General features: G+C 37.2%; 1 protein-coding gene across 3 annotated transcripts in view; it reads left to right on the top strand.

The window, feature by feature from the left end:
- The window catches only part of STIM2 (stromal interaction molecule 2), a 73,836-nt gene extending 48,544 nt beyond the window's left edge, over positions 1-25,292 (top strand). The window contains exons 3-13 of one of the 3 annotated variants that reach the window (XM_037390819.1): positions 1,008-1,122; positions 8,179-8,290; positions 8,966-9,081; positions 10,420-10,597; positions 11,539-11,716; positions 12,311-12,478; positions 12,690-12,790; positions 13,040-13,278; positions 16,881-17,082; positions 17,352-17,500; positions 17,868-25,292. In XM_037390819.1, coding sequence (XP_037246716.1) covers positions 1,008-1,122; positions 8,179-8,290; positions 8,966-9,081; positions 10,420-10,597; positions 11,539-11,716; positions 12,311-12,478; positions 12,690-12,790; positions 13,040-13,278; positions 16,881-17,082; positions 17,352-17,500; positions 17,868-17,905 — 1,596 coding nt within the window. In that variant the 3' untranslated portion in view covers positions 17,906-25,292. The remainder of the gene's footprint in view (positions 1-1,007; positions 1,123-8,178; positions 8,291-8,965; positions 9,082-10,419; positions 10,598-11,538; positions 11,717-12,310; positions 12,479-12,689; positions 12,791-13,039; positions 13,279-16,880; positions 17,083-17,351; positions 17,501-17,867) is intronic. The other 2 variants (XM_037390809.1, XM_037390830.1) reach the window with 2 other exon arrangements.
- The last annotated feature ends 1,762 nt before the right edge of the window (positions 25,293-27,054 follow it).

A 27,054-nucleotide genomic window follows, 5' to 3' on the forward strand; every position in this document is an offset into this window, starting at 1 on the left:
TTTGAACAGCTTTATCCTTCAAGAACTGAAGAAAGCAAGCTATCTACTGTGGAAGATCACTTAGCTCTTGTATTAATTTTCTGGTACTAAGGTCTCTGCTCACAGAGACTGCTTATGCTGTGCTTTTAGGAACTGATATTTGTGGAAGGTTTTCGCTATTAATGGAGGTGGTTTGCAAACCAGTAGTTCAACTTTTCTAGGTCTGTGTGAAATAAAAATAAAACTGGTTTTGCAGTTCCATGCTTTTTTATTTGTATGTGTTTGGAAAATCCGTTTGTAGTTACTTCTGAAATATCGATACAACACTGTTGTATATGCCATGATTGCAAGATCTTCCTTTTTATCCTGTTTACTAAAAGGCAAAGCGTGGTTATTTTGACATAGGCTTCCTGTTAATTACTGAGAATGAAACAGCTTTGTGTAATGATTCTGTACTTGTAGTATAACCACTGAGGAATCATTAGCAAGAAGAAAACTGTCCCTAAGATGACCTCTGTTTTTTAATTTGAAACAGAAGTAAAATTTTTGTTGTCTAATCAAAAGGCTTTAGTAATACTTAGTCAACGCCTTTCTGTCATCCCTCAAGCACTTGCATTTAACTGGTATAGCAGCACGCAGTTATTACTCATCCATATGGCATGTTCTCAAATCTTACATGGTCTTCTGCTAGGTGAAGTTGGTTAAATGTCTTCAGAATAAAGAAGTATGCAGTATGACTTGTGTGGTGCATTTTGTAATCACTGTAAATCTAAGGCATACTAGTAATGTTAAACCTAGTATACTAGCAACTGCACCTTCGGTTTTTCTAGGTATTAATCATTGTGAAAATCAACTCCTGTAAGAGTGTTTAGCTTGCTTTCTTCATCTTTCATGTAGTCAACTTACAGAAATAGTGTGCTGCTTGCATGAGCAAGAAAAAGTAAAGATTCTCTTCTGCCTGATTTCCTTGTAGTTTGTTTAGAAAATGTTACTTTGGCATTTAAGATGATGTTTTCCTTTTTCTTCAGTTTCTAAGGGAAGATATGCAATATAAGGATGCCTCTAATAAACATAGTCATTTACACAGAGAAGACAAACACATCACTATTGAGGATCTGTGGAAACGCTGGAAAACATCTGAAGGTAGGTAAAGAAGAATAGGTGAAAGTGATGGTCATTATTGAAAATAGATGTAATTCAACTATTTTTCCACCAAGGAGTTTGGAGTAGTAAATGGATGACCTCTTAAATGATCTTCATGAATCTGTTTTGGTGCTGTTCTTTATAGGCGTATGTAAACCTGACAAAAAACTCTTTGTCCAGCTAGTGTTAATTTCCTCTTGATGTGCTGGGTGTATTCCAAGTAAACTAAACTAGCTTACACATGCATCTATGTGAGGTTGCAATTTATGAAGGTGACAGTTGGAAGTGTTGAATTACAGATAAGCATGTTTTTAATTCAGTAATCCCTAAGGGTTGCTGTCAAGCTATTTTTTGAACATTCATTTTTTTATATGTTGTATTAAATCGAAAGTCCAGTGTGCTTCCACTGCAATGTAGATCTTTGGGCTACAAAGAGCTGGAATTTAGTTGAAAGCATTTTGGAAAAAGGTACTGGCAACCTAATACCATCGTCCCTCCCTCACTTTGATTTGAGTAAGTAAGTTGAGCCAAACATTTCAAATATCACAAGACACTACTTAACAGGTAGTGTAGTATTCACTGCCAAATATGTTCCAGGATGTAGTGAAACTTCCAGAGCTCTGGAATGTTAGGAGAAAAAATACTTCTTTTTTCACACCATTCAGAAGGTGTTGTGCTAATGGTCAGCACAGATCTAAAAGTTTAGTCAAACAGCTGAAAGTAGAAACAAAAGAGAAATGAAATTTAAAACATGCCGTTGGTTCATTCTGCTAGTGTAGGAAGTCGTTAAGTGCAGTCTGAAGCAATATATTGGTCAAGTGTTTGTTGCATGGTGAATGGCTATGTTTTAACCAGCAAATTTTAGCCTCTTCAAATATTCTGTAAATTATTCACTAAAGATCTTGTTCAATGAAAGTATTGCAACTGAAGTATCGGAAAAATACCTCCCTACAATTGTTTGTCTAACTTATGAGTTATCAAAAATTTGGGCTATAGTGGTATCAGAAGTGTCTAATTTGTCTGTTGTGTAATCTTTGTTCCAGGTTTCTTGAATGTAGTGTGAGCAGTGTGAGTAAGACTCAAAAGACTTTGAGAGGAATGTCTGGTCTTACTGTGTCTGCTTATAATGGCTTCACTGTGCATGCTCTTGAGGAAACTGAAGTTGCACCGCAGGGAGGCCCTTAGAATGAAACTCCCAAGCAGTGTTAACAGTGGTCTGCTGACTGTTAGAAAGCATGAAGCCCTCAGATAATAAACTACTTTCATTTAATATTAGGTAACATGGAAAACACATTTTTTCCTTTCTAGATAATTTAGGGATTTTGATGTATTTTCGTCTTATGTGCTGCTAGTTTATCGTGTCAGTTTAATGCAATTTGACAGCATTAAACAAAAGGGTGGAAGGTAGTATAAATGATGGTATTGGTAATTTGAAACTTCCCTAAGTAGTGTGTTGAGGTATCTGTGTGAGAATTACAAGCTCTGAATAGTGCTGTTGACATTGCACTTCAGTACTTAAACAGAAACATTTTCTGGATCTATTGCTGCTTAATTTATGCTGAGTAGAATTGCCCATTTGTTCCCATAAAGCTTGCTTTATGTGAAAGTTTGTCTGAAGTATTTGTCAAATAGTTTGCTTTCTGTTTAAGATATTGGGTGATGTGAGATAGGTAGGATTTGAGGGAAGAAAGTGAAAACATGGTTTATGATACAGTAAGTGCGCTATTGCTGTTTGGAGTCTCCTTTTAGGATTAACAAAAACAGAGGTTCTTTTTAAGTAATTGCTTGAGAAGGATCTTAAAACAGTGAATAGAACCCTAAGAATGGGCTCCATTCAAAGCTTTAAAAATTGCCTAATAAAAAAAGCAGCTTCAGAATATTGTTTTTTGATATTTCTGAAATTGAGCAGGCTTTGGGTATCCCCCCTACCTGGTGCAAAATCCTTAGGGCATAGTCTGCACTGGTGCAAATTAAAGGAATTTCAAGGGTGCTATAGGTTTTAACTGCATGAAAGGAATTGTAACTTAAATCAGCATTTAGCCTATTCTTGCTGTGTTGCCATGCAGTTTCAATGAGTCATTCAGTATTTAAAAAAAAAAAAAAAGGCTGTCACTTAATTTAGTTTAGCTGAAATTGCTTATGTTTTTTGTGACCATTTAAATTTTTTAATCTCATAATCTAATTCTATAGAGAGCATTCCATTTAGAGGAATGCCTAGGAGCTAGCATAGCTGTTTAAACCATAGAAAACACTGCTTTCTGAAAGTATTCTGGTTTCTGTTGTTGTGTATGTCTGTTCCTTTAATGTAAATGCGACTATATGCTTGTATTTGCTTTGACTATGTCCTTTTCTTTCTGATTAAGCAGTATTTATACATATACAGAGCCTTTCTGCTATTCTAAAATATCGAGCTTAGTAATTGCTGTTGGGTTAAAATCAAAGGTGCATCTTCAGTATTTTTTCAACAAGGGCCTTGAAAAGGTGGTAGTTGTGAGTGCAGCAGAGGGGACAGATGAACATTCGTTTTGATGGCTGAACACCAGACCGTACAATTATATTTGAAAATTCTTTGTCTCAGAGGTGTCTGCCTTCTCTTTTTTCTGCCCCTGTAATAGGCTGAAATCTTATAAATTTGCTGTCTGAAGAGAGATGTAAAGGTATTTATCCTCAATAGTAAGGGAGTCTGTAAAATCAGTGCAGGGGCCTTCAGCTGGGTAGTTCTCTGACCTGTCTTGGAATAGGTAGGATGCTGTGTTCTTGGTGGTGTAGCGTTGTCCTTTGGGACTTGATTTTATAGCAAAGCAAGACTGTAGTGGCCAAACCTGGAGTTCATGAATGATTCACTGTTGTTAACTAATTTTGGGTAGTACTCAGATTAGTCTTTTACAAACTGCCTTAAAAAAACCCACATCAACAACCCAGGTTTTCTTTACCATTATGACATATTATTTGGCCTTTAATGTAGAGTATGTCCTATAGTGCATACTGCCCTATAATAAAAAAAAAGCTTCTCCCCACCTTGTGTATTTTTTTAACTTTTTTTTTTATTTTGTTTTGTATTTGTTCTGTTTTTGGTTTGTTTTTTTTTTTTCCTTTTCTGTGGAAAGTAGAAGGTGACCTAAAGTCTGGTACCTTATTAGGGGAAAAAAGATTAAAAAATGGCTTACTTTGTGTGGTCACCTGTTGTATACTGAGGTAATGTTGCACAGGTGTTCTTGCAGCAACTGTGACTAAACTGCATACCACAAATGTGTTACTGTTGCCTCGCACTTTCTTAATTGTTTGCTGTCTCAGGTTTTAAATATCTGGAGATTGGAAATGCATGTGAGCAGGGCTTGGCCAAGGGTGAGTTACATAATGCTGTGTAGGGTTCCAGACAGGACCAGTACGGTACTGCGGGCTGGCCCTTCTGTGTGAAATGAGTTCTGTTGAAAAGATAGTCAGGGTCATTCCTCTCTTTTGCTTTTTCATGCTATTTGGTTTGTTAGTTTAAAAACCTTCTGGTGGCAGCAAATTTCACGCTGATGTTGTTGCTGAAGGTCCTGCTAAAACAAAACTAACTTTTAAAACTTTGTGTCTGCTTGCTACAGAACAACTTTCTGTTTTTCTGTATTCTGGTCAGCCTTTTTTCAGCTTATAAGCCTAATACATGTCTGTCATCCATTCCTTGCCACAAAATATGCTTATTGAATGGAATTTGATTTCTGAAAGAGTAGGAGGCTCATAGGGGTAGTGAGGCTGACACTGTAATATTGTTTTACTTCATGCCTTCCTGCCCTGAAGCACTGTGCTACATGATAAATTCAACATGAAGAAATGATCTTTTAATGGGCCATTAACATGGATTAGCAAGGAGGAGCTTTCATACAGGGCCAGTTTGAAGCTGTTTTTCCTTCTTCACCTTCAGGCATGTTATAGCAGTTTAAAAGGAGGGGAAAAAATTAGAAGAAAAAAACCCAAACCAACCAAAACCAGCGAAGCCAAAAAAAACTCCAAACAGAAACAGCCATAAAACCCTCAAACTTGTGATCAGAAATAGAACAGCTGATGCAAATCTAGACTGACTGCTGCACTGTAAACACTGTGGCTTCTACACCTGCCTGCCCAAAGCATGTTGCTGACATCCTCTCTCAAGATACCTATTTGTGAAAACAGGTGTGAGAGGGAAGGTTGTTTTGCTTACTCTTGCATGGTATATGCATTTAACTTACAGTAGTTGTCAGTGGCTACTCCCCTGTCCAAAGCACTGTATTCTTCCTGGGCAGTTAAAATAAGGAGAAAATGACAACCTCAGCTAATTAGCGGGAACTGGCACATTCTAACTGGCAGTGCTGGTTGAGATGAGTTTCAGCTGGCCTGCTTACTTTTCAGTATACCCGATGCATACTGCTTGTCTTGTGTCATGCTTCAGTAGGCTATAACTGCTTCTGCTGAAGAAAGGCCAGTTTGCTTATCAGTATTGTGTATTGTTGTAGGATAAACATATATATTGGTTGTAAGGTCTTACCGGAGACAAGCAATACTTCTTACTAATACATAAAAGATGCCAACAAAAAGAAACAGTCTGATTGTTTTCACTGATCTAAATCAATCTCCCAGGGCTTCACTGTGGTGCTGTAGGAAATGGAGGACAGGGTAGTTTAGGATCCAGTTCCACATGGAAAAGTTAGGGATTTGCAGGCACTGATACTGGAATTCTGCTAATACAGAATTAGGTTACATAATAAATCTAAATCTCTCACAAAATATGTGTGTGGGCAGAGATTCGGACACCGAAATCACAGAATGAGAGTTGACTGTACGTACTGATTATGCTTAAATGGCGAGTGGCCATTTAAAAGGACACAACATATTTCAAAGAGTAATTGGTACTAACTTTTATGTAAACAGGTAACAGTTTAAGAAGAATATAGAAAGTACAAGCTCTGATTCTAGTTCAGGATAGAGTTTGGTCACTTTTTTGATATTTCTGTAATAATGGAGGTATTTGATACAGTGACAGATAATGAATAGCAAAGTGTTTTTTCCTAGGTGTAATTGGTTCATTTGGGGAAATTTCCTTGATATTCTACGAAGGAAACATCACACTAAACAGTAAAACAGATGTGATAGGCTCTGCTGTAATCAAATATGTATCTCATTTCTTACATGATAGGTTTAAAATCACTAGTGAATTATAAACAATTTACAAATTTACATAAATTTTGAGAGGGACCACAGAATGCTTTCAGCAGAAGTGAAACTTACTGTTACTTTTTTTTTTTCCCTCCCTGTCAATTTATAAAGTCAGTGTATGGCTTCTGAAGTGGCATGTTCTGTACTGTCAGTGGTAGTCTGTAGTGTATAGTAGCTATTTTAGGTGATTTATCTTTTTTTCCTGTCACGTTAAAATGCTTTTGCTTTGGATCATTTTATGAACATACTTCCAGAATGCAGTTAAGGTGATACATTTCTGGATGATCTTACCACCCTTTTGAGATGCTTAGAATGATTTGTAAATCTGATCACTTATTGCGAAGATTAACTGTTTTGTGAATGTGAAAATGATCTGTTTACAAATTAAGCCCAGACATTTACCATAAAAGCTTAGAGTAATATGGCAAAACTGAACCTGGTGCAACCAGGATCAACACCTGGAAAACAGCTTGTGGCTCAAAAGCAGAGGAAGAAATGGGACAGCTTTCTGGGAAAGAGGTGTAGCCATTCGTACGGCTAGGATGCAAGTAGTTTGTACTGTGAGTTTATTGTTTTTAAGCTGTAAGTGGGTCTATGAAATGTGTTCTGTCTCCGCTTATCTGGAGTGATGAAAATCTGAAATGTTTAAGCTTATTTTACAGCTATGTTAGTGCAGACAGGGGACCTAAAGTCCTTATTTTAGTTTAATTGTGAACTGAAATATGAATTTGAACTCAGAAAAATGTCTGTTGCTTGCAGCTTACCTGTCAAGCTTTCAGCAGCTTTTTCTAAAGGATCATTGTCAAAATTCACCACTGAGAATGTGTCCTTATGATGAGGTTGCTAAACAAACGTCTGCCCAGCATTGTCACACAGAATTAGTTTTCAATTGAGAAACTTTGGATTGTGGGGTGTTTTTAAACATATTTGTTCATGCAAAGATACATCGGTTCAGAAGGAGGCTGTCACTATTTCTTTCACGTGCAGACAGACTATGGCAGAGTGGATAAATGTAGAGGACAGTTTCCCTTCAGCCTTGCCAGTGCTAAGGTGTAAGCTGTAGCAGCTGGCCTGTAAGGGTCAGAAATGTGAATTTAGTTTAATTTGGGTTTTTTGTTTCAGTGGGGTCTTTTTTTTTTTTTTTTTTTTTTTAAAATCTGTGGGAGGTATTTTCTTAGAGCATATGTAGCTATAAAAAGTTATGTACACTGTTCTGCTATATGGGCAAGTTGTTGATTATTGTCTACATATTTAAATAATTTTTCTTAGTGGGAATATTGTAGTATGTAATACAGCTGTTCTGGGCATAGGTTTAATTGTTTTCCTGCTATATGTTTTCTGTCTTCCAGTATTTCCTTTCAATTTCCTCTGTTCTATGCTCATCTTTTATGGTTAGTAGGCATGAGCCTTTATGGAGATTCTTGTGAAAACAAGTTCTTAAGCCATCATCCTGGGAAAGATCTTGGTGTATTGCCTTAAATGGCTACAGCACCTGGTGACATGTCTTTAGTTCTGCAAGGGTAGCAAGGACAAAAGGATTGAGGCTGAGATCAGTTTAAGCAGATAAAAGTCACAAGACTGTCCTGATTTAAACTAAAGCAAACCAGTAAATTATTCTGTGGAATTTTTAATAAAGAAATGTTTCTGTTGGTTCCATGCTTGTTTGTTTACAGTTTGCCTAAGCTTCCTCTGAGAAGCACACAATGAGATAGGTGAAATGCCAGAAACACCTTGGTGAAGGTTAATGCTAGTTTTTCTGCAATTCTCTTTGGCACTGTTCTGTTCGCTGTAATCTGTTGTCTTCTGTAACTGCTTGTCTTCTATGTCTTGCTATTGATTTTTACAAAAATTAAAGGTAATCAAACTGACTTTTTCTTCCAGTCCATAACTGGACCCAAGAGGACACCCTTCAGTGGCTGTCAGAATTTGTTGAACTGCCTCAGTATGAAAAGAATTTTAGAGACAGCAATGTCAATGGAACAACACTTCCCAGGTGAACATTTCTTCTGGATTAGTTTCAGATAATTCCCTGTAGGTTACTGCTTTAGTCTGTATGTGGGAACAACTACGTGAACCTAAAGTCTGACAAGATACAGTCAAATGCAAGAAAAGAGAAGTGTCCTTGTGGTTTTGAACAGCTGGTGTATTTTTTTTTCTATGCCAAATTATTTCAAAATATAAATGCTTCTTGCCACTCCTTTTGTCTTAGTTTTGCTTCTTACTGTTGAAGCTTCTATCATTGGTCATATAATTCTGTATGGCAGTGAACTTTCTTTTGAACAACTTCAAATAATTGTATGGGTATACATCAAAAACTGTCTGTAGAACCTAATTTCTTGAGCATAACAACTAGATTTGAGTATTGTATGTATTTCAGAGAGCTGGTGTTGCAAGTCTGGAAACATACCATTACCTTTAACTCTGCCAAATGGATTTATGTCATGATTATTCCAGAAAGAAAAGAATAGGGAAATGCTTTGATGTTTTTCCTTTGCCACATGCTGATATGCTTTTTTGTAGCCCTACTGTCATGGTATTATGTCTCTCACTCTCATTGTATAACTATAATCTATATAATTGTTGAAAATGCTATTGATGTATTTCTTTCCATAGACTGGTTTTGAATATAGCTTGTGGAATAGGTAACGTTTTGTCTTATCATTAACAGGATAGCAGTAAATGAACATGCTTTCATGATCTCTCACTTGAAAATAATTGACCGGAGCCATAGACAGAAGCTTCAGCTTAAAGCCTTGGATGTTGTTTTATTCGGACCTCTCACCCGTTAGTAACTTTTTGTAGTGTTTTCTTATCTCTTATTTGTAAGAATTCAACAGAGAATATTTTCAGTGACATGATACTGTAGGTAGGACAGCTTACCTATTTTCTGGTTGTACTGATGGATTGCTTGGCATGCATTCTGGAACTGGGCGATGAATTAAAAAGTTGTCAGGTTGCTGGGATCAGGACAAAGGTTCACTTCTGTGTATAAGATTATATAGATATTTTAGTATAACCCCACTTGACAGAAGGGTGTTGGCTTTTGTGTCACAAGAAGTGTCCTCTGTTTTTGAGTGTTTAAATTGTACTTGCAGCTAGTGTTACATTCACTTCCCAATTAGCTTGGACAGTGTAAGGTGGGATGCTGAAATGAGGGGGAATGACCTTTCCCAAGGAAGCAAAAAGGAGCTGGTGGTGCAAATCCAATACCGGTGTCTTTCGTGCAGACTCAGCCTTAAGTGCAGTTAAATTAATGCAGCATTTACACAGCTGACATCTGACCCATCTTAGCATGTGCAGAGATTTCTTTACCACATCACCAGCTTGCTTGTATGCAGTTATAGAGCTGTTGTGGTACTGTGCATGTCAGGTATTCCTGAGCTTAGTGGTCGGTTTGGAGAGTAGTGACTGACTTCACAAAAGTCAGGCCAGATTGGAGCTGGCCTGACTGATATGAGTTAGCCTGACAGATCCGAGCTGGAGATTTTCAGGGGAAAAAAAGCACTTTGCGTCTGCATTATACCTTTTAATGCTAACAGAAACTGTCCTTTGAAAAATTTTTTATAAAGGTGCAAGTGACTATAAAAGTTGTACTAACAAAGTGTATGTGAATCTGGGATATGATACTTTGATAGTTCAGGTCCTGCTTTTAAAAAGTGCTGCTACTAGCTACTTATCCTTTTAAAATCTACTTTATTTTCTACAAGTGCATTTTTAACTTAGCACAGGGTATTCCAGAGGTGCAGACTGGGGAGAGCTTACTCAAATATAACTAAAGTTCCTACTGGCCTGATTAAAGTGTAATTGGGGAAACTCTCAATTCATTTAAATAAAGATAACACACTATGTACTGTAAAAGTTTAGTAGGCTTTCCTCAATATAATGTATGTTTTAGCATAGGTGAAGTAGATTGTGCCAGAGCAGAGTTGCTTAAGTTGTATGGAAATGCTCTGGAGTCCATTTGAAAGGTTGAAAAGTTGTTGGAAGTGGTTGGAGATAAATCAGTCGGGATTCTGTTTAGCATCAGGTTCTGTAACCTTTTAGGCTGTGGGGAAAAAAAAAGTCCATAGTCTGTTGCCTGTATCAATGAACTAGTTAATGATCTTACTATTCTCTGCACAGGTCCCCCTCACAACTGGATGAAGGATTTTATATTAACAGTTTCTATAGTTATTGGGTTTGGAGGCTGCTGGTTTGCATATACACAGAACAGAACCTCAAGAGAACATATCACAAAGATGATGAAGGACTTAGAAAGTCTCCAAACAGCAGAACAAAGTCTTCTTGACTTGCAGGAAAGGTATAAAAGCTAAAAAAAGTTAATGTTTACTTGTCCTTTTGTTTTGAGGTTAAATACAAATACAGATCCTGATCATTTTCAGTCATACATTATTTGCATTAAGCTGTCTTTGAATTTTGTTCATCATCATTTTGCATGGAAATTGTGATTTCGGTGACAATGGGGTTTAGGGTTGATATTGCTCCTGGGTATTTTAGCAGGCAATATCAATTTAGGGTGAATGTAAAGAGAGCAGAGGATCAACCTTTTTTACCTAGAGATGTAAAGTATATACTGTTGTTTTCATATAATTACAGTTTACTTTGGGATACTTGTATATATATATATATATATGGGAATTAGAACATTTCTCTGGTTTTTAAGCTCCTAAGATTGAAACAGACCTGGACTGATTGCTCTCTATTACTTATTTAGCACTGTGAGAGCTGACAGTCTTCTCTGATGCACCTGTAACTCAATTGTCTATAATGACTTGTGTTTTGATCTTATTACACCTTTAATGATAGTTCAGCTAAAATTTCACATATTTTGTCTGATGTGGACAGAACATTATGTGATGTAATTGCTGTTGGTTCATAAACCTTGCATAGTCTTTATTGTCACAGAATGGTTGAGGTTGGAAGGGACTTCTGTAGGTCATCTTGTCCAGCCTCACCTGCTCCAGCAGGATCATCTAAAACAAGTTGCCCAGGACCATGTCCAGGCAGCTGCTGAATATGTCCAAGGATGGAGACTCTACCACCTCCCTGGGCAACCTGTGCCAGTGCTCAGTAACCCTCATGGTGAAAAACTGTTCCCTGATGTTCGGATGGAACCTCTTGTGTTTTTGTTTGTGCCCATTGCCTCTTGCCCTGTTGCTAGATGCATTTTCTTCTCCTCTGGACTGCAACTTTTAACAAATACGCTGTGTAATTTCTCATATTTTTTGTTCAATTGTGAAGGCTTGAGAAGGCACAAGAAGAGAATAGAAATGTTGCTGTGGAAAAGCAAAATCTGGAGCGCAAAATGATGGATGAGATCAATGATGCAAAACGGGAAGCTCATCGCCTAAGGGAGTTGAGGGAGGGAGCTGAATGTGAGCTCAGCAGGCTCAAATATGCAGAGGAAGAGCTAGTACAGGTATCTGCAAACTGTGTATAATTTTAGCATTGATTTTAAATTGGTCCTGGTTTTATTAGATCCTTAGGAGTGTTTAAAGCAGCATTTATTTCTCTAATGATGGATTTGAATGGAAAAATTCAAAGAGCACTTAATAACTGTATGTCAGTCATGCCATTAGCTAGGAAAATAATCCTGAAACTAAGAAGACATACACTTCGTATGTTAGCTTATCATGTTGGATTCATGGAACAAAATATATACGAAAGCTTTTTTCCACCTTGTTATCAGATGAGAGATAGTAGCTTTGTCTCACTCAGTGCAATAATTAGATTTATTGTACTAAATAAAAATGCTGCCTTATAAAAATATTTAAGCTTCAAGTTAGGGGCTATATACCATAGGAAAAAAATCTAAGTATAATGCAGTATATGGAAATTCATATGCTATATTTCAGAAATGCCAGATCTGCCTTCCAGACAGCAATTGGCACACACCAAAGCTCCGTAAAGCCTTAGTATGTTGCTGCAGCCTATAAAGGTGCTTATATTTCACTTTCTTCTGTTGTTTCTAATGATACTCTTGTTAACACTTTTATTTCTTCTTGATTGTTAGGTTCGCATGGCTTTAAAAAAGGCTGAAAAGGAGTTTGAGCTGAGAAGTAATTGGTCTGTTCCTGAAGCTTTGCAGAAGTGGCTTCAGTTAACACATGAAGTTGAAGTACAGTATTACAATATCAAAAGACAGCATGCAGAAATGCAATTAGCAATCGCCAAAGATGAGGTACTAACACTTACTCTTTACCTACTTAAAACTTTTCGGACCTACAGATATATGAAATAGTAAATACAAATTGTCTAGATAAGCATTTGGAGATTTTTTTTTTTCCCCTCCTCAGGGTTGTTTTTTGCTACCTGTCACTATTGTTAAGATTGATATCTGTGTTAAGTCTGTAACTCCCAGTTTTATGCATTTCATTTGACCTTGCTTTTAGGCAGAGAAAATAAAAAAGAAGAGAAGCACTGTATTTGGAACGTTACATGTTGCACACAGCTCCTCCCTGGATGAAGTGGACCATAAAATCCTTGAAGCAAAGTAAGAGTATTAACAGGATGCATGTTCTTTTGTGACTATTTATTCCTGAAACACTGGAATTTTATGAGAGTGATGGGATTTAGTGTCTTAGTGCCATTGCACTTAAGTAAAACAGTTTAAAAGATATTAAATGACAAATATTTGGACAGTCCTAATGGATCTTCTGGTATGCTGGGATGATTGCGCTTGCATTGCTTTGCTTTGTCGTTAAGAACAGTGCCTGTAATTTTAATTTGTGCTTTTCTTTAGGAAAGCCCTCTCTGAGCTGACGACATGTTTGAGAGAGCGTCTTTATCGATGGCAACAGATTGAGAAGATCTGTGGTTTTCAAATAGCACACAATTCTGGGCTACCAAGCTTGACCTCCTCTCTCTACTCTGATCACAGCTGGGTAGTTATGCCTCGAGTTTCTATTCCTCCTTACCCAATTGCAGGGGGAGTTGATGACTTGGATGAAGATACTCCTCCAATAGTTTCACAGTTTCATGGTAAGTGGTGTGCTCAATAAAAAGAAAGGGGGAGAGTTGGGGAGGCATGGGATTTGTAAAGTCAGGTGGGAGATTAGTGCTGAAATCAAACAGGACTGGATCAAAGTCAAATCAAGAAACAAAATTCTATCTAGCATTTTAGATGCATCTGTTGGGACTTGTATAAACTGGAAATGGGTTTTTACAATAAAAATAATGTGAAGAAAAAGCCTTTATTCTGTCTTAGTGGGAGATTGGGGGGGGGATATCCAGCTAAGGTTTTGAAAGTCTGCTTGTCATGCTTGGATTGCTGTGTAGACAAACATTTGTAATGAGTAATGCATTATAATGAATTTGTTAGCACACTTACTCTTTCAGGTGGAAGGGGTGGAGTTAGTCTAGGGTCCCTTGAGCTACTAGGAGGATCGCACCCTTTAAGAGGCCATGTGCTACAGAGCTTTTTAAACATTCTTCAGTGGCTGGAACAAAATCCTGTTATCCAAGGGAAGCTTTCAGGCAGAATGTTTATGTTTGGATACAGTGGATTGTTTGACTGTGAGGCAGAGAGGCCAAGTGCTGGAGGGAGGGAAAATCCAGATTTGGTTAAACTATGATCAAGAGAGATACACTGGGGATTCAGACCACCCTTGTATCTTGAGTTATTGCGTCAATACAAGAGCCTGTTTCATGGAAGTTGCGGTTAACTGGACTCTAGAGGCAAATCAAAAAGATCCCATGGAGGTATTCAAACAATTAATATCAAGCTGAGAAATGAGTAGGGAAGGAAACTTTGTCTTATGTGTACGTTTTTCTTCCAGGGCTGGGATTCTCAGAAGAAATTAGAAGTGTATTTTAAAATAGCATAAGGAGAGTGGTTGCCACTTTGCCGGCTTCATTTAGTGTGCCTTGGTCACATGTCTGTCTACTGAATGTAACCACTTTTTTATAGGCCACGTTGCAAAGTTATGCAACACTACTTACTGCAAGCTTTTATTGCTTTTAAAGAATATTGTGTCTCTAGTTGTCTTCGCTGTGAACGCTTTGATTTAAACCTTAGCAACAAAATTTTTGGATGGCTCGGTAAAATAAGATGTCTAGAGTTAAACATCCAAGTCTGTATGGAGAAACCTGTGGTCTGATTTCAAAATGAAGAGCTCCATTTATTATCCAACTTTCCAGATGGTCTAAAATGACAAAACACTTAAATATGTATTTAAGACTTCAGTCACACTTTGTTTTTTAGTCACTCTTCTCATTCAGGTCTTGCATAGAAGTGAAGCCAGAAAGCAAAGTGCAGTTGTTTCAGAGGAGCTGTGATTTGAGGAGGACTGTACAGTTTTAAGAGCATACTTAGTTGAAACTTTTGCTTTTGTGGGCTTTTGCAATTATGGTGGTTTGTTTTTGTTTTTAAAGTTCAGTTCATTTGGAAGTATTTAGTTAATGGATGTTGTCTCAGTGATGAAAGTTATCTGAGTCTTGGTAATGCTACAAAAATTTCAAATGTGTTTTCCTGAATGTTGGTAAGGCACAAGAGCCTGATTTTTGTGAGTGATTACATGAGGGAAGTATCTTCTCCTTAACTTAGTAGGTTTTAAAATTTCTACTCAGTGAAAAAAAAAACACCAGGAAACGCTTGGAAGTGGGGAAGTAAAGAGAAAATATGCTAAATGATCTGTATTTGAAACCACTTTAGGAGTCAAGTTATTGTAGGTTAATTTGGTAACTGCTAAATTATTCCCATCCTTTAGACAAAAATGACAAATACACATTAGAAGGGACAGAAGCAAAATAGCTTGTTCCACTCATGAGGCTTCAGACAAAATGCAGCATGCAGACAGGTCAGTTATGAGCAAGACTGTTTCAGTCTGGACCTAAACTGAATTCTCTGGGCTGTTACCTTGCCCCAGCATCCTTTGGTCTCTTAAGATTGAAACATTTGAAGTCAGCAATTGGGACGACAGGCTAAAATGGTGTGAAGTAGATCTGTTTAATCATCCTGGCTGAAGAAAAGGGGGGATAAAAAACCAGATGTACAAGACTGGAACAAAGTCATTACAGGAAAGTAATACTGAAATTCCTGCTTTTCCATTGACTGATTTAGGATTCAGCTGATTCCTTGATTTATTGAGCTTCATTTGTACTAGAAAATTCTAGACCTTAAATTGTCACAGCTGAATCCTTCATAATGCTGTGTAAATACACCTACAAGGAACCAAAATGCTTGTAACTTCTCTCAAAATTCACCCATGGTGCAATCTTTGCTTTTACATCAGCAAGTAGGATGACATCTGATTTACCTGGATACAGAGTAACTTTTCTGAAGGGATTCTTACTCTTATCTCAGTTCATGTTTGTGGGTTTTTTTTAGACATATATTTGTAATGACAGAGGCTTATTTTTGAGCTGCCAGCACCTGCTTTTCAGGTCTGTAGGGAGTTCATGGAAAGTAAAATCAAAAATTTGAGTTACATGACAGCTGTCATGTGGGACTTGTATACCTCTCTTTTCTGCTCAGCCCAGCAGGAAACAAAGTCTACGCGTTGGCGAAGGTGCAGTTACTTGTTTTGTGGAAGTTGTGATTTCCTGCACTAAAACAGAATGACAACTCAACCTTTCCTGAGATTCCAGTAAGGGAAACTTTAATTTACCTGATGCAAAACTGGCATCTCAAAAAATAAAAACATTTTTTGTCAGGCTAGACATCCTTGTCTACAAAAATAATTGATTTTTTTTTAGTGTGTTTTGTTTGGTACCGGTTTTGAACATCAGTGAAGGCTATGGTCCGTCTGTCTTATGCAGTGATGCATTCTGTGGGACAGTTTGAGGAGGGGTATGAGAAATCCTGAGACTCAAAACTGCTAGCCTGAAAAGAGGTCTGTAGATTTATTTCCGTAGGAGTATTGCTGCCTAATCATCCTTTGAAGGAGGAATTAATTAGGAACATTTTAGGTTGTCACTTCCTGTTAGATACTTTCCTGGTCAAGTTTTGTGTTGCTGTCTCCCCCATTCGTAGTATTTTTTGTTTCTAGAAATTCATAGTTAGCCTGGCAAAAGGAAGTGTTGTCAAATAGGAAATACTTGCACTGAAAATGAGATTGAGTTATATTTTCTATCATGTTAGGTAAATTGGTCTTCCATGGCTAACATAACTTTCAACTAATGCAGTGTGTTTTATTTTGGTTGTTCGGTTAGGTATACCTGCATTGCAGAACTTTTACATATTCTTTTAAGCTCCAAATCACCATGCAAGTAAAGTACAGGATATTGTGTAACATACTAATTTCAGCATTGCTATTTTCAGTTTATAAAGGGTTGGGAGCTCCAGTAGAATCTTTCTCTTTGTTCTCAAGAGAGCATAGCGAGCCAGAGCTTTGGTGCACGTGGTCAGAGTAATATTTGGCAGTCACAAGACTGCTGCAGTTGCATCTTGGTTAGTTGCTTCATCTAACTGTAGAATGTGTAAGGTGATGCCAGTCTGTCTTCTCCCTAAACAGCTGAGCAATGTCAAAGTTTTTTAAGAATCACTGTGGCTGAAGCAGATAGCTGCTATTTAGTCTTCAGAGTAGATATTGTTACCATCAATGTCACTTGGAGGGTTTTGGTTTGCTTTGTCTTTGCCTCAGGGTCCATTGTAAAACCTCCCAGCACACTGGCAAGAAGCAGTAGCTTGTGTCGATCAAGACGCAATGTTGTGCCATCATCTCCGCAGTCTCAGCATGCTTTGCAGTCCCCTGACCCTGACATCCTTTCTGTGTCGAGCTGCCCCGCTCTTTATCGAACTGAAGAGGAGGAGGAAGCCATTTACTTCTCTGCTGATAAACAATGGTACGGAGATTAGCAAACAGCACTTGGAACTCTGATAGGATTATTTGAGACTAGCAGTTTAGAATTAGAGGTTGAACCAAGCCAAAAGTAATCTGTAGGATAATATAAATTAATATAGTCCTCATTGAACAGAGAGAGTTCTTGTCTGGTATATGTATGTAAATAGCTAGCATGTCGTATACAGTTAAGTAATGTTACAATCCAGGGTGCACTGAACTAACCCTGATTCTCCATTACAATATGTTACTGGCTTTTACATCTGAAACTAGGATCAAAAGCAATGTCAGCTACTGGGCGAAGAGAAGATGGATGGTAACACAATTCTTACAGCATGTTGAGCGTGTACCTACTCTTGTTACATGGCCTCATAGGAAAAGGTTAAATTCCTTTTGGAAGGAGCAAATGAGCTTGTTGAAAGGTAGGGACACTTGTCCTGAAGAAACTTTTTGTGTATGATAGGCTTAATTCTCCTTCTTTCATTTCATAACTTTTCTCAGAGATAGTTTTTGTTCTTTGAAGTGAGATACAAATGACTGATTCTGGGCAGATGGTGCTGCTCACAAAAACAAGATCACACAAGTTAATTATCTTAAGTTTAGATAATAATGTAATGAAAGTCGTGACTTCAAATGTTTAACTTAATGTTTATTGTTAATTAAATACTAAGGAAAAGTGTGGGTGGTGCTTTTAGACTAATGTTATTGATTCTAAATTAATTTCCTTTTTAATTACACGAAGGAAATAGTAGTTTCATTATGTTTTCTCCTGTCTTTGCTCTAACTCAGGGAAATACAGGAAACAGGTTCGGAATGTGACTCCTTAAATTCATCCACCGGAAGGAAGCAGTCTCCTCCAGCAAGTCTTGAGATCTACCAGACACTTTCTCCTCAGAAAATATCCCCAGAAGAATTCTCACTGGAGGAATCATCTACAGGAGACTCCTCTTCTCTAACTGCAGATATCTCTAGGGGCTCTCCTGACTGTGTAGGCATGGCAGAAACTAAGAGCATGATCTTTAGCCCTGCAAGCAAAGTTTATAATGGAATCCTGGAGAAGTCCTGCAGCATGAATCAGCTTTCAACTGGGGTCCCACTCCCAAAGCCTCGGCACACCTCATGTTCTTCAGCCAGCAGTGATAGTAAACCCAACCATGAAGCTGCTTCTGTCCCTAGGATAAGTAGCATCCCGCAGGACCTGTGTCAAAATGGTGAAAAAAACAAAAAGCCATCAAAAATAAAAAGCCTCTTCAAGAAGAAGTGTAAGTGAGGTGGGCAGAAGAAACCTATAGTAGTGTTATAAGAACTCTATTTTTTAAGTCTTAGGAATGTAATTCCATTTGAGTGTTCCAGACTGGTTGCCCTAATGGAATGCTCTGTAGGTCAACTATATTTAACTGACTGTACTGTCAAAGGTTGTGCCAGCTGTTAATGAGAAATCATTAAAAGTTCAGACAGTTTACATTAATTTCTGCCTATTTATTTCCTTTTTTTTAGTTTGTCTTTTTTTAGTGGTTTTGTTTTAAATTTTGTTTTCTTGGTTTTTTTTGGTTTTTAGTTTGTTCATAAACTATTTTTAAGCCACTTTGGACTTCTAAGCTTTAATGGACTAGTAAGCCTTCCTGGGCTTGCCAAAGTTTCTTGTTTACTGGAGCATCTTCCTATCTTTCCGTAGAGCTAGGACATTTATCTACTGGACTTTAAGAAAAATAAAAGTAGAACTAATTGAATTGCACTACTGTTTTACAGACTGGAAAAGTCTCTCTGCAAGTGAAACCGAAAGACTTGTATTTGACTGAGAAGATGAATCTTTTCACTTTTAGATCTTTTGGGGTTTTTAAGTAGAACTTAGGATTTCTAATTGACTTGATTTCTGGAAATGGAAATGCCATGCTTTTATTATTAGAATGGTTCAAGTCCTGCTGTAAAGATCATGTTTTTTCCAGGACTTTCACTGTGATTTTACTTCACTGCAGGCTGTATGATTAAAAAAAAAAAAAAAAAAAAAGAAAAAAAAAAAGAAAAATAACAAGAGAAGAGGCTTTTAATTCCTTATGCAAGTGATGGATATGAAACTTGACCGAGGACTGAAAACATTCACCCTCTTAAAATGAGGAGGGAGATAGTAGCTTTTGTTTACAGACTGACAGACAATGGACATTTGGTTTGTAAAAGTTTGTACTGTGGTAAAGACAATAAATTGGAAACATTGTGTTGGGAATGTTCTAATTTTAGCTGATGCTTGTTTCAGAGGTCCTGTTAATTGAAAGCTGTTGTAGGCTACATTGCTTATGCTTATTACTGCTGTGTATAAGTTATATTTTTTGGACTAGCTATTAATGTCTTAATGTCCTCCTTTTGTAAGATTTCATACACTTTATTTTTGTATAGTTTGAAGATTTAGCTGTTCAGCCATGTCTGAAGTAAATGGTATAATTTTATAATGCATACTGTTATACTAATTCATAATTTTAGATATAAAGATAGATATAAAGGTGAGACTCTACATGCTTTAGATAAAAGCACTTTTTATGTTAAGCTTTTATAGGGAGAGATGAAAATTGAGGTAACAAGGAAGCCTTCTTAGAGCAACAGTAGCTAGTTATTCAAAAACATATTTTAATTTTTTTTTTAAAACAGTTGGAGACAACAAATGTACTGCTTGAGTAACAGTGCCTTTTATTCAGTTTGAAAATACTACTGAGCGGAATTTCTTTTGAGGTACATTCCAAAGAAATACTTCTTGCTCTAGTGAACACAAGCAATTTACCCAGTGATGACTAAATAGTTTCAGCTCTTCCATAGGAGTATTCTAGTTGCCTCAGTAACAGGTGCCACTGCCAGCGACCTGTGATTAGGGGCTTCTTGCCAATATGTACATGCTGTACTGTATGAAAGAATTAATTCACTGACTGCCTAAATTTTTTTCTAGTAAGAAGCCTTCAAAACCTGTAGCTAACTGAAATCAAGTGATACATGTCTTTTCTATAATTTTCTATTTAGGTTCCACTGTACATACCAATGTGTTAGGTCTGTCCTCAAGAAGTGATGGCAATGTTAACAAAAGCATATTTTATGGCTAGTGAAATGGTTTGAAGAGGAGGGTTAGAAAATGTGATAGAGACCTTGCATGTACAAGTACCTTAAATGTCCTGGTACATTGATTAATTCCTTAAGAGAGCAGAAGGAATCCGGAGTATTACTGTCAGAAGGTAACAGTGGTCTCTTTGAAGAAAGATTGTACACTCTGTGCATGGTAGACAAAAAAGACCCCCAGCAATGCAAAAAAAAACTTGTGCCAGAGAACCACTTCAATGCTGAGCATTCAGAGTTGTAGTTAAAAGCCTGATGAAGTACTTGAACACATACAAAGGGAAAAAAACATACGTAAAAGTAGGGAACTTACCTTGCCTCCCAAGCAGCACGGAGAAGACTACTACCAGAAAAATGTTCAATTTTGATGTCTGCACTTGAGAAGGCTATAGCAATAACAGAGTTTAAAGTTAGATCTGGGGCTGGATAGTAGATATTGCTGTGTGAGGTTTGAGGAACTATGTCTCTATCATTACCAAAGATGATGAAACAGCGTCTTGATACTGGAGAGTAAATATTTACACATGGAAGAAATTACCTGGTGTTGAGGAGTGGGAGGACAGCACTACTTAATCCTGACGTAAGCCAGGCAAGCTCAAATACTGAGAAGCCAAAACAGACAAATTCGGTTTTCTGTAGTAAGTATAACTAAAAATTGAAATGGAAGAGGTGGTGTACTCTTCACTGGCTGTGAGTTTAAGTGTTAATTCTTTTTAAAATACACAATTTAAATGTCTTCTGGAAAAAAAATGCTATGGCTTCCTACAAACAAATCAATAAGATTATCATAGTGTTAACAGATTTTTTGGCTTCAAAATGGCAAACCTTTGGAGCACAGACTACTCTCAACACTCGGTTTGTTACCAGCTGTCCTGTAACTTTATAGCTGCTAATAATATTATATTTAATAATTAATATTATAGAACTAAAAGCTTAAGTTAATATGATCAGAAGTGGTGAGGATTGTATGTTGGAGCACAGACTGCAATTTTAAGTTCATAGAGTTGAGGGTGGGGTTAAATCATTTTAATAGACCCCTTGTGGATCTTGCCACTTAAACTTGTCCCCAAAGTGACTTGCATTGCTTGTACTATGGCTACTGTAGGAATGCTCATCTTCCGTTAGCATCCTGCTGAGAGCACTGACTGTCAGGTAGACAGATCCTCACCGGCAAACGTCAAATCCAGTCTTAATGTTGAAGTATCTGGCATATGTCAGCAGCTCAGAAGTGAGATGATATGCATTCAAAGGTCCTCTGTTTTTCCTCCACTTGCTTAATGGTGTAACATGAACTGGCTTGCAGTCAGTGAATCCAGCCAGGGTTCCAACCACTGGGATTTCTATAAGACATGTCAGTCATTCAAGACAATCATCTAGTGTCATCATCTTTAAATGGCTGGGGAATTCCTAAGCTCTAAACTCAGAATGGTTGTGATCAGAGGTGGGTTGGTTTTTTTTTTAGTTTCTGTTCTCCATGTTCTATTTTAAATTCTCCAGTATTTTTCAGAAGATGAGGATCTTGCTTTCTTGAAATATTTTAAGAGTACTTTGTCAGGAGAGCAGCCCTTTGTGGAAACTGCTTAAAAGGCTTCTCCCTGAAGAGGTTACCATTTGAGTCTTTCACCTGTAAAAGCAGCTGTCAAGTGGTTCTGCATGAAGAAGAAAAACCCAATACTTCCAAAACTGAACAAACCCAAACCTTTCCACAATTCTTACTAAAGCTATGTGATACTTCTTTCCTAATAGTGTAAAAATTTTAGGAAAGGATTTCTGGTTGCCATGGGGAATACTTTTGACCAGCTTAGAGTGGACAGGGAAGTAGATTCTTTTTCCCTGCTCAGGGATGGAATCTAAAATTTCTCATAGGCAGTTCCATGCATATGTCAACATCTCTTTCCCCACCTCACTGGTACCTAGGTAGCAGGTTACCCTCCACTTTCTGGTGGGCAGTTTGCTGAAAGAGGGAAGATTCTCCATCATAGTTCAGGTAGTAATGTTATAATAAGAATACAGTTCCTCATTTGGAAGCCTTGAAGATTGTGAAGCCAAGGATACTTGACTTCAGTTTTCTTATATTTATGGATGCCAGCTTGAATTGGTCATTAATTTATGACTGATTGAAAGCCTAAAAAGATAAAATTTATTAGAAATTGAAGCTTTCGAGATTTTTGCCCTTTTGCTTCCCAGTATATGGGAAAAAAGCATGCATAGGAGAGAGGTGAGCTTTAGCTAGCATTTCTCGTACTGCCGGTTTAGAGCTTCAGGATAGTTTCATTCCATTTCTAAGATACATTGCTGGAGAGGGATTATTACCTTAATTTTATAACGTGCAAAGAAGCATTTATTTTTCATTTACAAGCAGGGAAGAAGAATGTAAATAAACCGAATGCTTAATATTTTTTTTTTTAAAGCCAAATAGAGGAATTACTGATTCTTGGACCTCTTTTACTATTTGCTTATCTCCTTGTACAATATATTAAGTAGGAGGGTGCACATTGTTTTCTAACTTGTTCCAGTTCCACTGACTAAAATGATGCATTACTGTTTCATGTCTGAAACACTGCTTGCTCTGAATTGCTGTAGGCATTTTAATCCTGGATGTTGCATCTTCACTGAGTAATGGTTAAACCTTCTAAGGCTGTTTGATTCAAAGTGCTGGTAAACTTTTCTACTAGTGACTTAAACACAGATGTTGGTATAACCAATAACCAAAAAAGGCTTTTGCTAGTAGAGTCTGACTGCCCGACAGCATGTAAATGTTTAGGTAATCATTCTTTGGGGCTTCAGTAGCGTTTTCAACAGATAGCCCTGTAGAGATGGTGCTGATCTGAATTTCCACTTAGTCCTGTCTTGCACAAACAGAATGCACTGATTCATATAAATTATAACAATATTAACCTTTGAATTGTTATTCCCAGTTGCTCTTGCATCTGACATTACTTAAGCAAGATGGCAGTACTTATCAGCCCACTTCAGTCTTTCAGAAATAAAATGATTTGTGTTATCTTTTTTCCTTTACAACTTTGAATCTCAAGTTTACCAAATTATGTGTGTTCTGTGTATTTAATTCTTCACTGAAATGGAAGTGGAAGGTTGGTCTCTGCTTAGATGTTAAGGAAAGCACATCTGAGCAAGGTAGAAAGAAATTCCTCTTGCTCATTATAGAGGATGAAAAAAGAGTTCAGAGGTGTTTCATCTGCTCCTATATCAGAAGACTAAGGAATACTCACAACTTACATTGCTGAAGATGAGAGGTATATTCAGTCTCAAAGCTTTCAGATGAGTAACTCTTTACCCAAGGAAAAAAACCTTTCTTCTTTAGACGTACTCTGCAGGACATTACCTTCATATTTCTATTCCATTTTTGACCCAGCATTAAATTTCATAGTTAGCTTATGTGATTGCTGGACCTCAGACCAGTTTCAGATAATGGTTTCAGTAGCATGTCTTAAAGTCAATTTTGGTTTAATATGCACTAAAGACATCTGAATTAAGACTCTCCTTTACATTCCTTTCAATTAATTTTGGTTCGTTGTGATCCCTCTACTGTTAAGTAAACAGGTACTGAATACAACATTTTTTTCAGCTGAGAATTACCAATAGATAAGTGGTAGATAAGTTACTTTTTGGATATTGTTGTAAAAACACTGCTGTACTTGAGTTAAACTAGGTAGAGCATTGACTTGTGCAATTTGTGTGTGAGTGGTAAGTTTATCTTTCTTAATTTTTCCTTTGTGTTTTACTTTTATCTTGATGCTGCACAATTATTTTCAAACTTGAATTCATTTAAAATTAAGGTCAATATGTCTAGCCCTACAAAAGTCAGTCTTCAATTGTAAGCCATCAGTCCATTCTTACTGAAATGAATTTAAGTCTTGAATATTTGTACTAGTTTATTAGCTTGTTAGGTGGTAGAATGGGCTCTTGGAAGTCCTCAAGTGGAAGGCAGAGAACTTCTGAAGTGAACCAGGTAACTGGCATTCTTTATCAGCATTCAAATCCATCTCCCAGTAAGACTGAGTCTCCCCAGGGGAATGTAGATGTACTTACTGCTTGGAACTTTGTAGTTAATTATATTTGGCTGTCTAAATCTAATAACTTGCATGTGCGCTTTGCTTGCTTGCTTTTCAATAGCTGACGAGCTATAGGAGATCTTGGGGGTTTGTTTAAAAAAAAGACTGGCAAGAGAAATCTGTCAGGCTGTGGACTGACTAGAACCAACAAAGATCCCAACTTTTTGTGGAAAATAATTGTTTAAATAGTTCTTAACGAAATGGGTAGCATGTGTATTTTCACACTGCTTTCATCCAAGCAACAAAAACAATTAAAATACCCTACATTTCAGCAAGGCTGTTTGCCAGATGTCTTGCCCTGTTTTTATTTTTAATTTAAATAGCATTGAGTTGTAGTGAGTGTTCAGCATATTAATGCCTGACTTAAAGGATTAGCGGAATTTGAATGACTTGCATTGTTTTATTTAATTACAGCTTTATAGAAACGTAGATACTTGCATAAAGCCCATCATTGGAGCTAGGTATGTTTGAATGACATAGCAAGAAGAGGACCAACGGAGTGAAAATGCGCACAATTTAAATCTTACTCAAGATGCTTTACTGTTCTGGGAAGAGATGTTATTCTCAGTGCAGATTCTGCTCTTCCTCTGTTTGCTCTTAGCATCTGTTTGTTTTCATTAGTTTGAACTAAAATAAGAAACAAAGCCCTCAGACTGGCTAGTTTCTGTCTCTAATATATACACACTGTACTTGCTTTTAACCTCATCTACTGCATGTTGTTAATGCTGTACGCAAATGCAGTTGGAGTATTTCTTTGGTGTTGTACAGCATGATGCATTTCATTCCCTTTTCTAGTTTATCTCCCATTAGCTATATATTGCTTTACAACTGGAAAAAACTGAGTTTTTGGGAATTGAGTCTGTTTGCATATAAAAATCTTTTTTTTTTCTGTGAGTCTTATGAGAAATGTCCTGCTTGGAGAGTCTCAGACAGTATTTTCCTGTGTTTATTCATGTTACTTTGCTTTATTTTATAAGTGGATATTGATTTCTGATGTGTTGTTACACTTAATGTTGAATAAATTTGACTTCCATTTTGAAAAGTGAAACTGTGTTAGTGAGAATGTTATGTAATGTTAATTGAACTTAGGCTGTTGCCAGAGTATATAAGCCTTTTTTAAAACTTGAGATAAATTTTCTTTGTTCTGCTTAGGAGTCTGTAACACTTCTTTGTTTCATGCTATTATTAAAGCTTGGTGGCAATATTACTGGGAAGGGAAAGGTGGATACAGTTTTGTTGGGGCAGCCAGGGTGCCAGAGTTAGGCTTGGAGATCCTGAGCCTTAGTGCTTTTGCTTGAAAGAGCCTTTTTAAGTTTAAGTTGCATCATATTTTTAAGATTTGGGATTTTATGTTTTTATCTTCTGAACAAGGTGAAAAGCCTTTCCAAATGACTGCTGGAATAATGCATAGCCTTGTGATTTTGAGTTTGAGGATTAGTTTGAGAACCTGTGGCTTTCTACCAAAAGCAAAAAAAGAAAATTCGTGCTGTTATTTAATATTCTTTTTAACTGTAGCAACTCTGAGAAGGAAAGAAGCACTAGCTGTATATCAAGAAGAGCTGTTTAAAAGTGGCTTCTCTTGTAACCAGAAGTGCCACCTATGTAGAGGTGACAAGGTTGCAGCGAGATAAATAAGTGACAATACAGGTGTGGACCGGGGGGTCGATGAGAATAGTGTTTAGAGAACCTATAGTGCAAAACAAATTAGTTTTTCCTGGATAAAAATAGGATATTGGTAATTGAATCTGTATATAAATTATTTTCAGTTGTAGTTTTCTAATGCAGCCCTCCTGAGAAGCAATACCTTGGTGTGAGTTGGTCGCTGGTTTCACATCAATGTGTCCTTCGTGTTCTTGATTAAACAGTGTTAACTGCTTATCAGTGGAAAAAGCATATGGGCTGGCAAAGCCTAAATCACCTTTGCATCTTCAGAGCGCTAAATACCTTTCTGTTGGGGGGGACCTACTATTAATTTCTCCTGCAAATTTTGATTGAGATGTTATAGCATAGTTTATAAGAAATATTTTACTGCAAGACTTGGCACCCAAGCAAGTGGAACACAGAGCATTCTAATCCCCATGGGATATTACTGAGCTTCGGTTAATTAACAACTTCAGCAAACTGGTATTCAGTCACTGAAGTCAGGTGTTTTTTTACTAGATTAACTGCTTTTGATTACTGTTGAATCGAAGTCCATTTCCTTACTCTGCCGAATTTAGGCTTTTAAAGTGACAGTTTTACCAGTTCCCACTGGGTGATGGCATTGCTTGTGAATTTCTATAGCATCCTGCTTGCCCTTGGTGAGATGGAACAAAGTTGAAACGGGGCAAGAAATCTCTTGCAAGGTCCTTTGAGCACTGAGCTGTTCCTAGGGATAGAGTGCTCCTGGTTAAGCTGGTTCTAAGTTTGGCAAAGGTCTCCCATACTCCCTGTTCTTTTTGAGTGCCTTGTAAGGATGTGCAAAGTAACTGCTAACATACCTAGACAGTGGAAAGTGTTTCTTTATTCAAGGAATCAAAGTAAAGTTTAACTGAGTTCCCTATCAGCTGCAATACCTGTATGGTTCAGTCCTGTTTCTCTCCTACTTCTGTACTTAAAATTACCACTTTTCCTCCATTGTTTCCAGGAGGAAGTTAAATAGTTAACTTCTGAAGGCCAAGGTTTGTCTGTATTCTAAGAGGTCTTACCTTTTAGACTGATAATATTCTGGAAGTAATTTCTGAACCTCAGGGTGGATTTCCATTTGTTCTGTGTACTACTTAAATCTTACCAAATTACTCATTTTCCAGTTTTTCTCTTTTGTTTTATAC

The sequence above is a fragment of the Falco rusticolus genome, chromosome 1 (assembly GCF_015220075.1).
Source record: "Falco rusticolus isolate bFalRus1 chromosome 1, bFalRus1.pri, whole genome shotgun sequence".
NCBI lineage: Eukaryota > Metazoa > Chordata > Aves > Falconiformes > Falconidae > Falco > Falco rusticolus.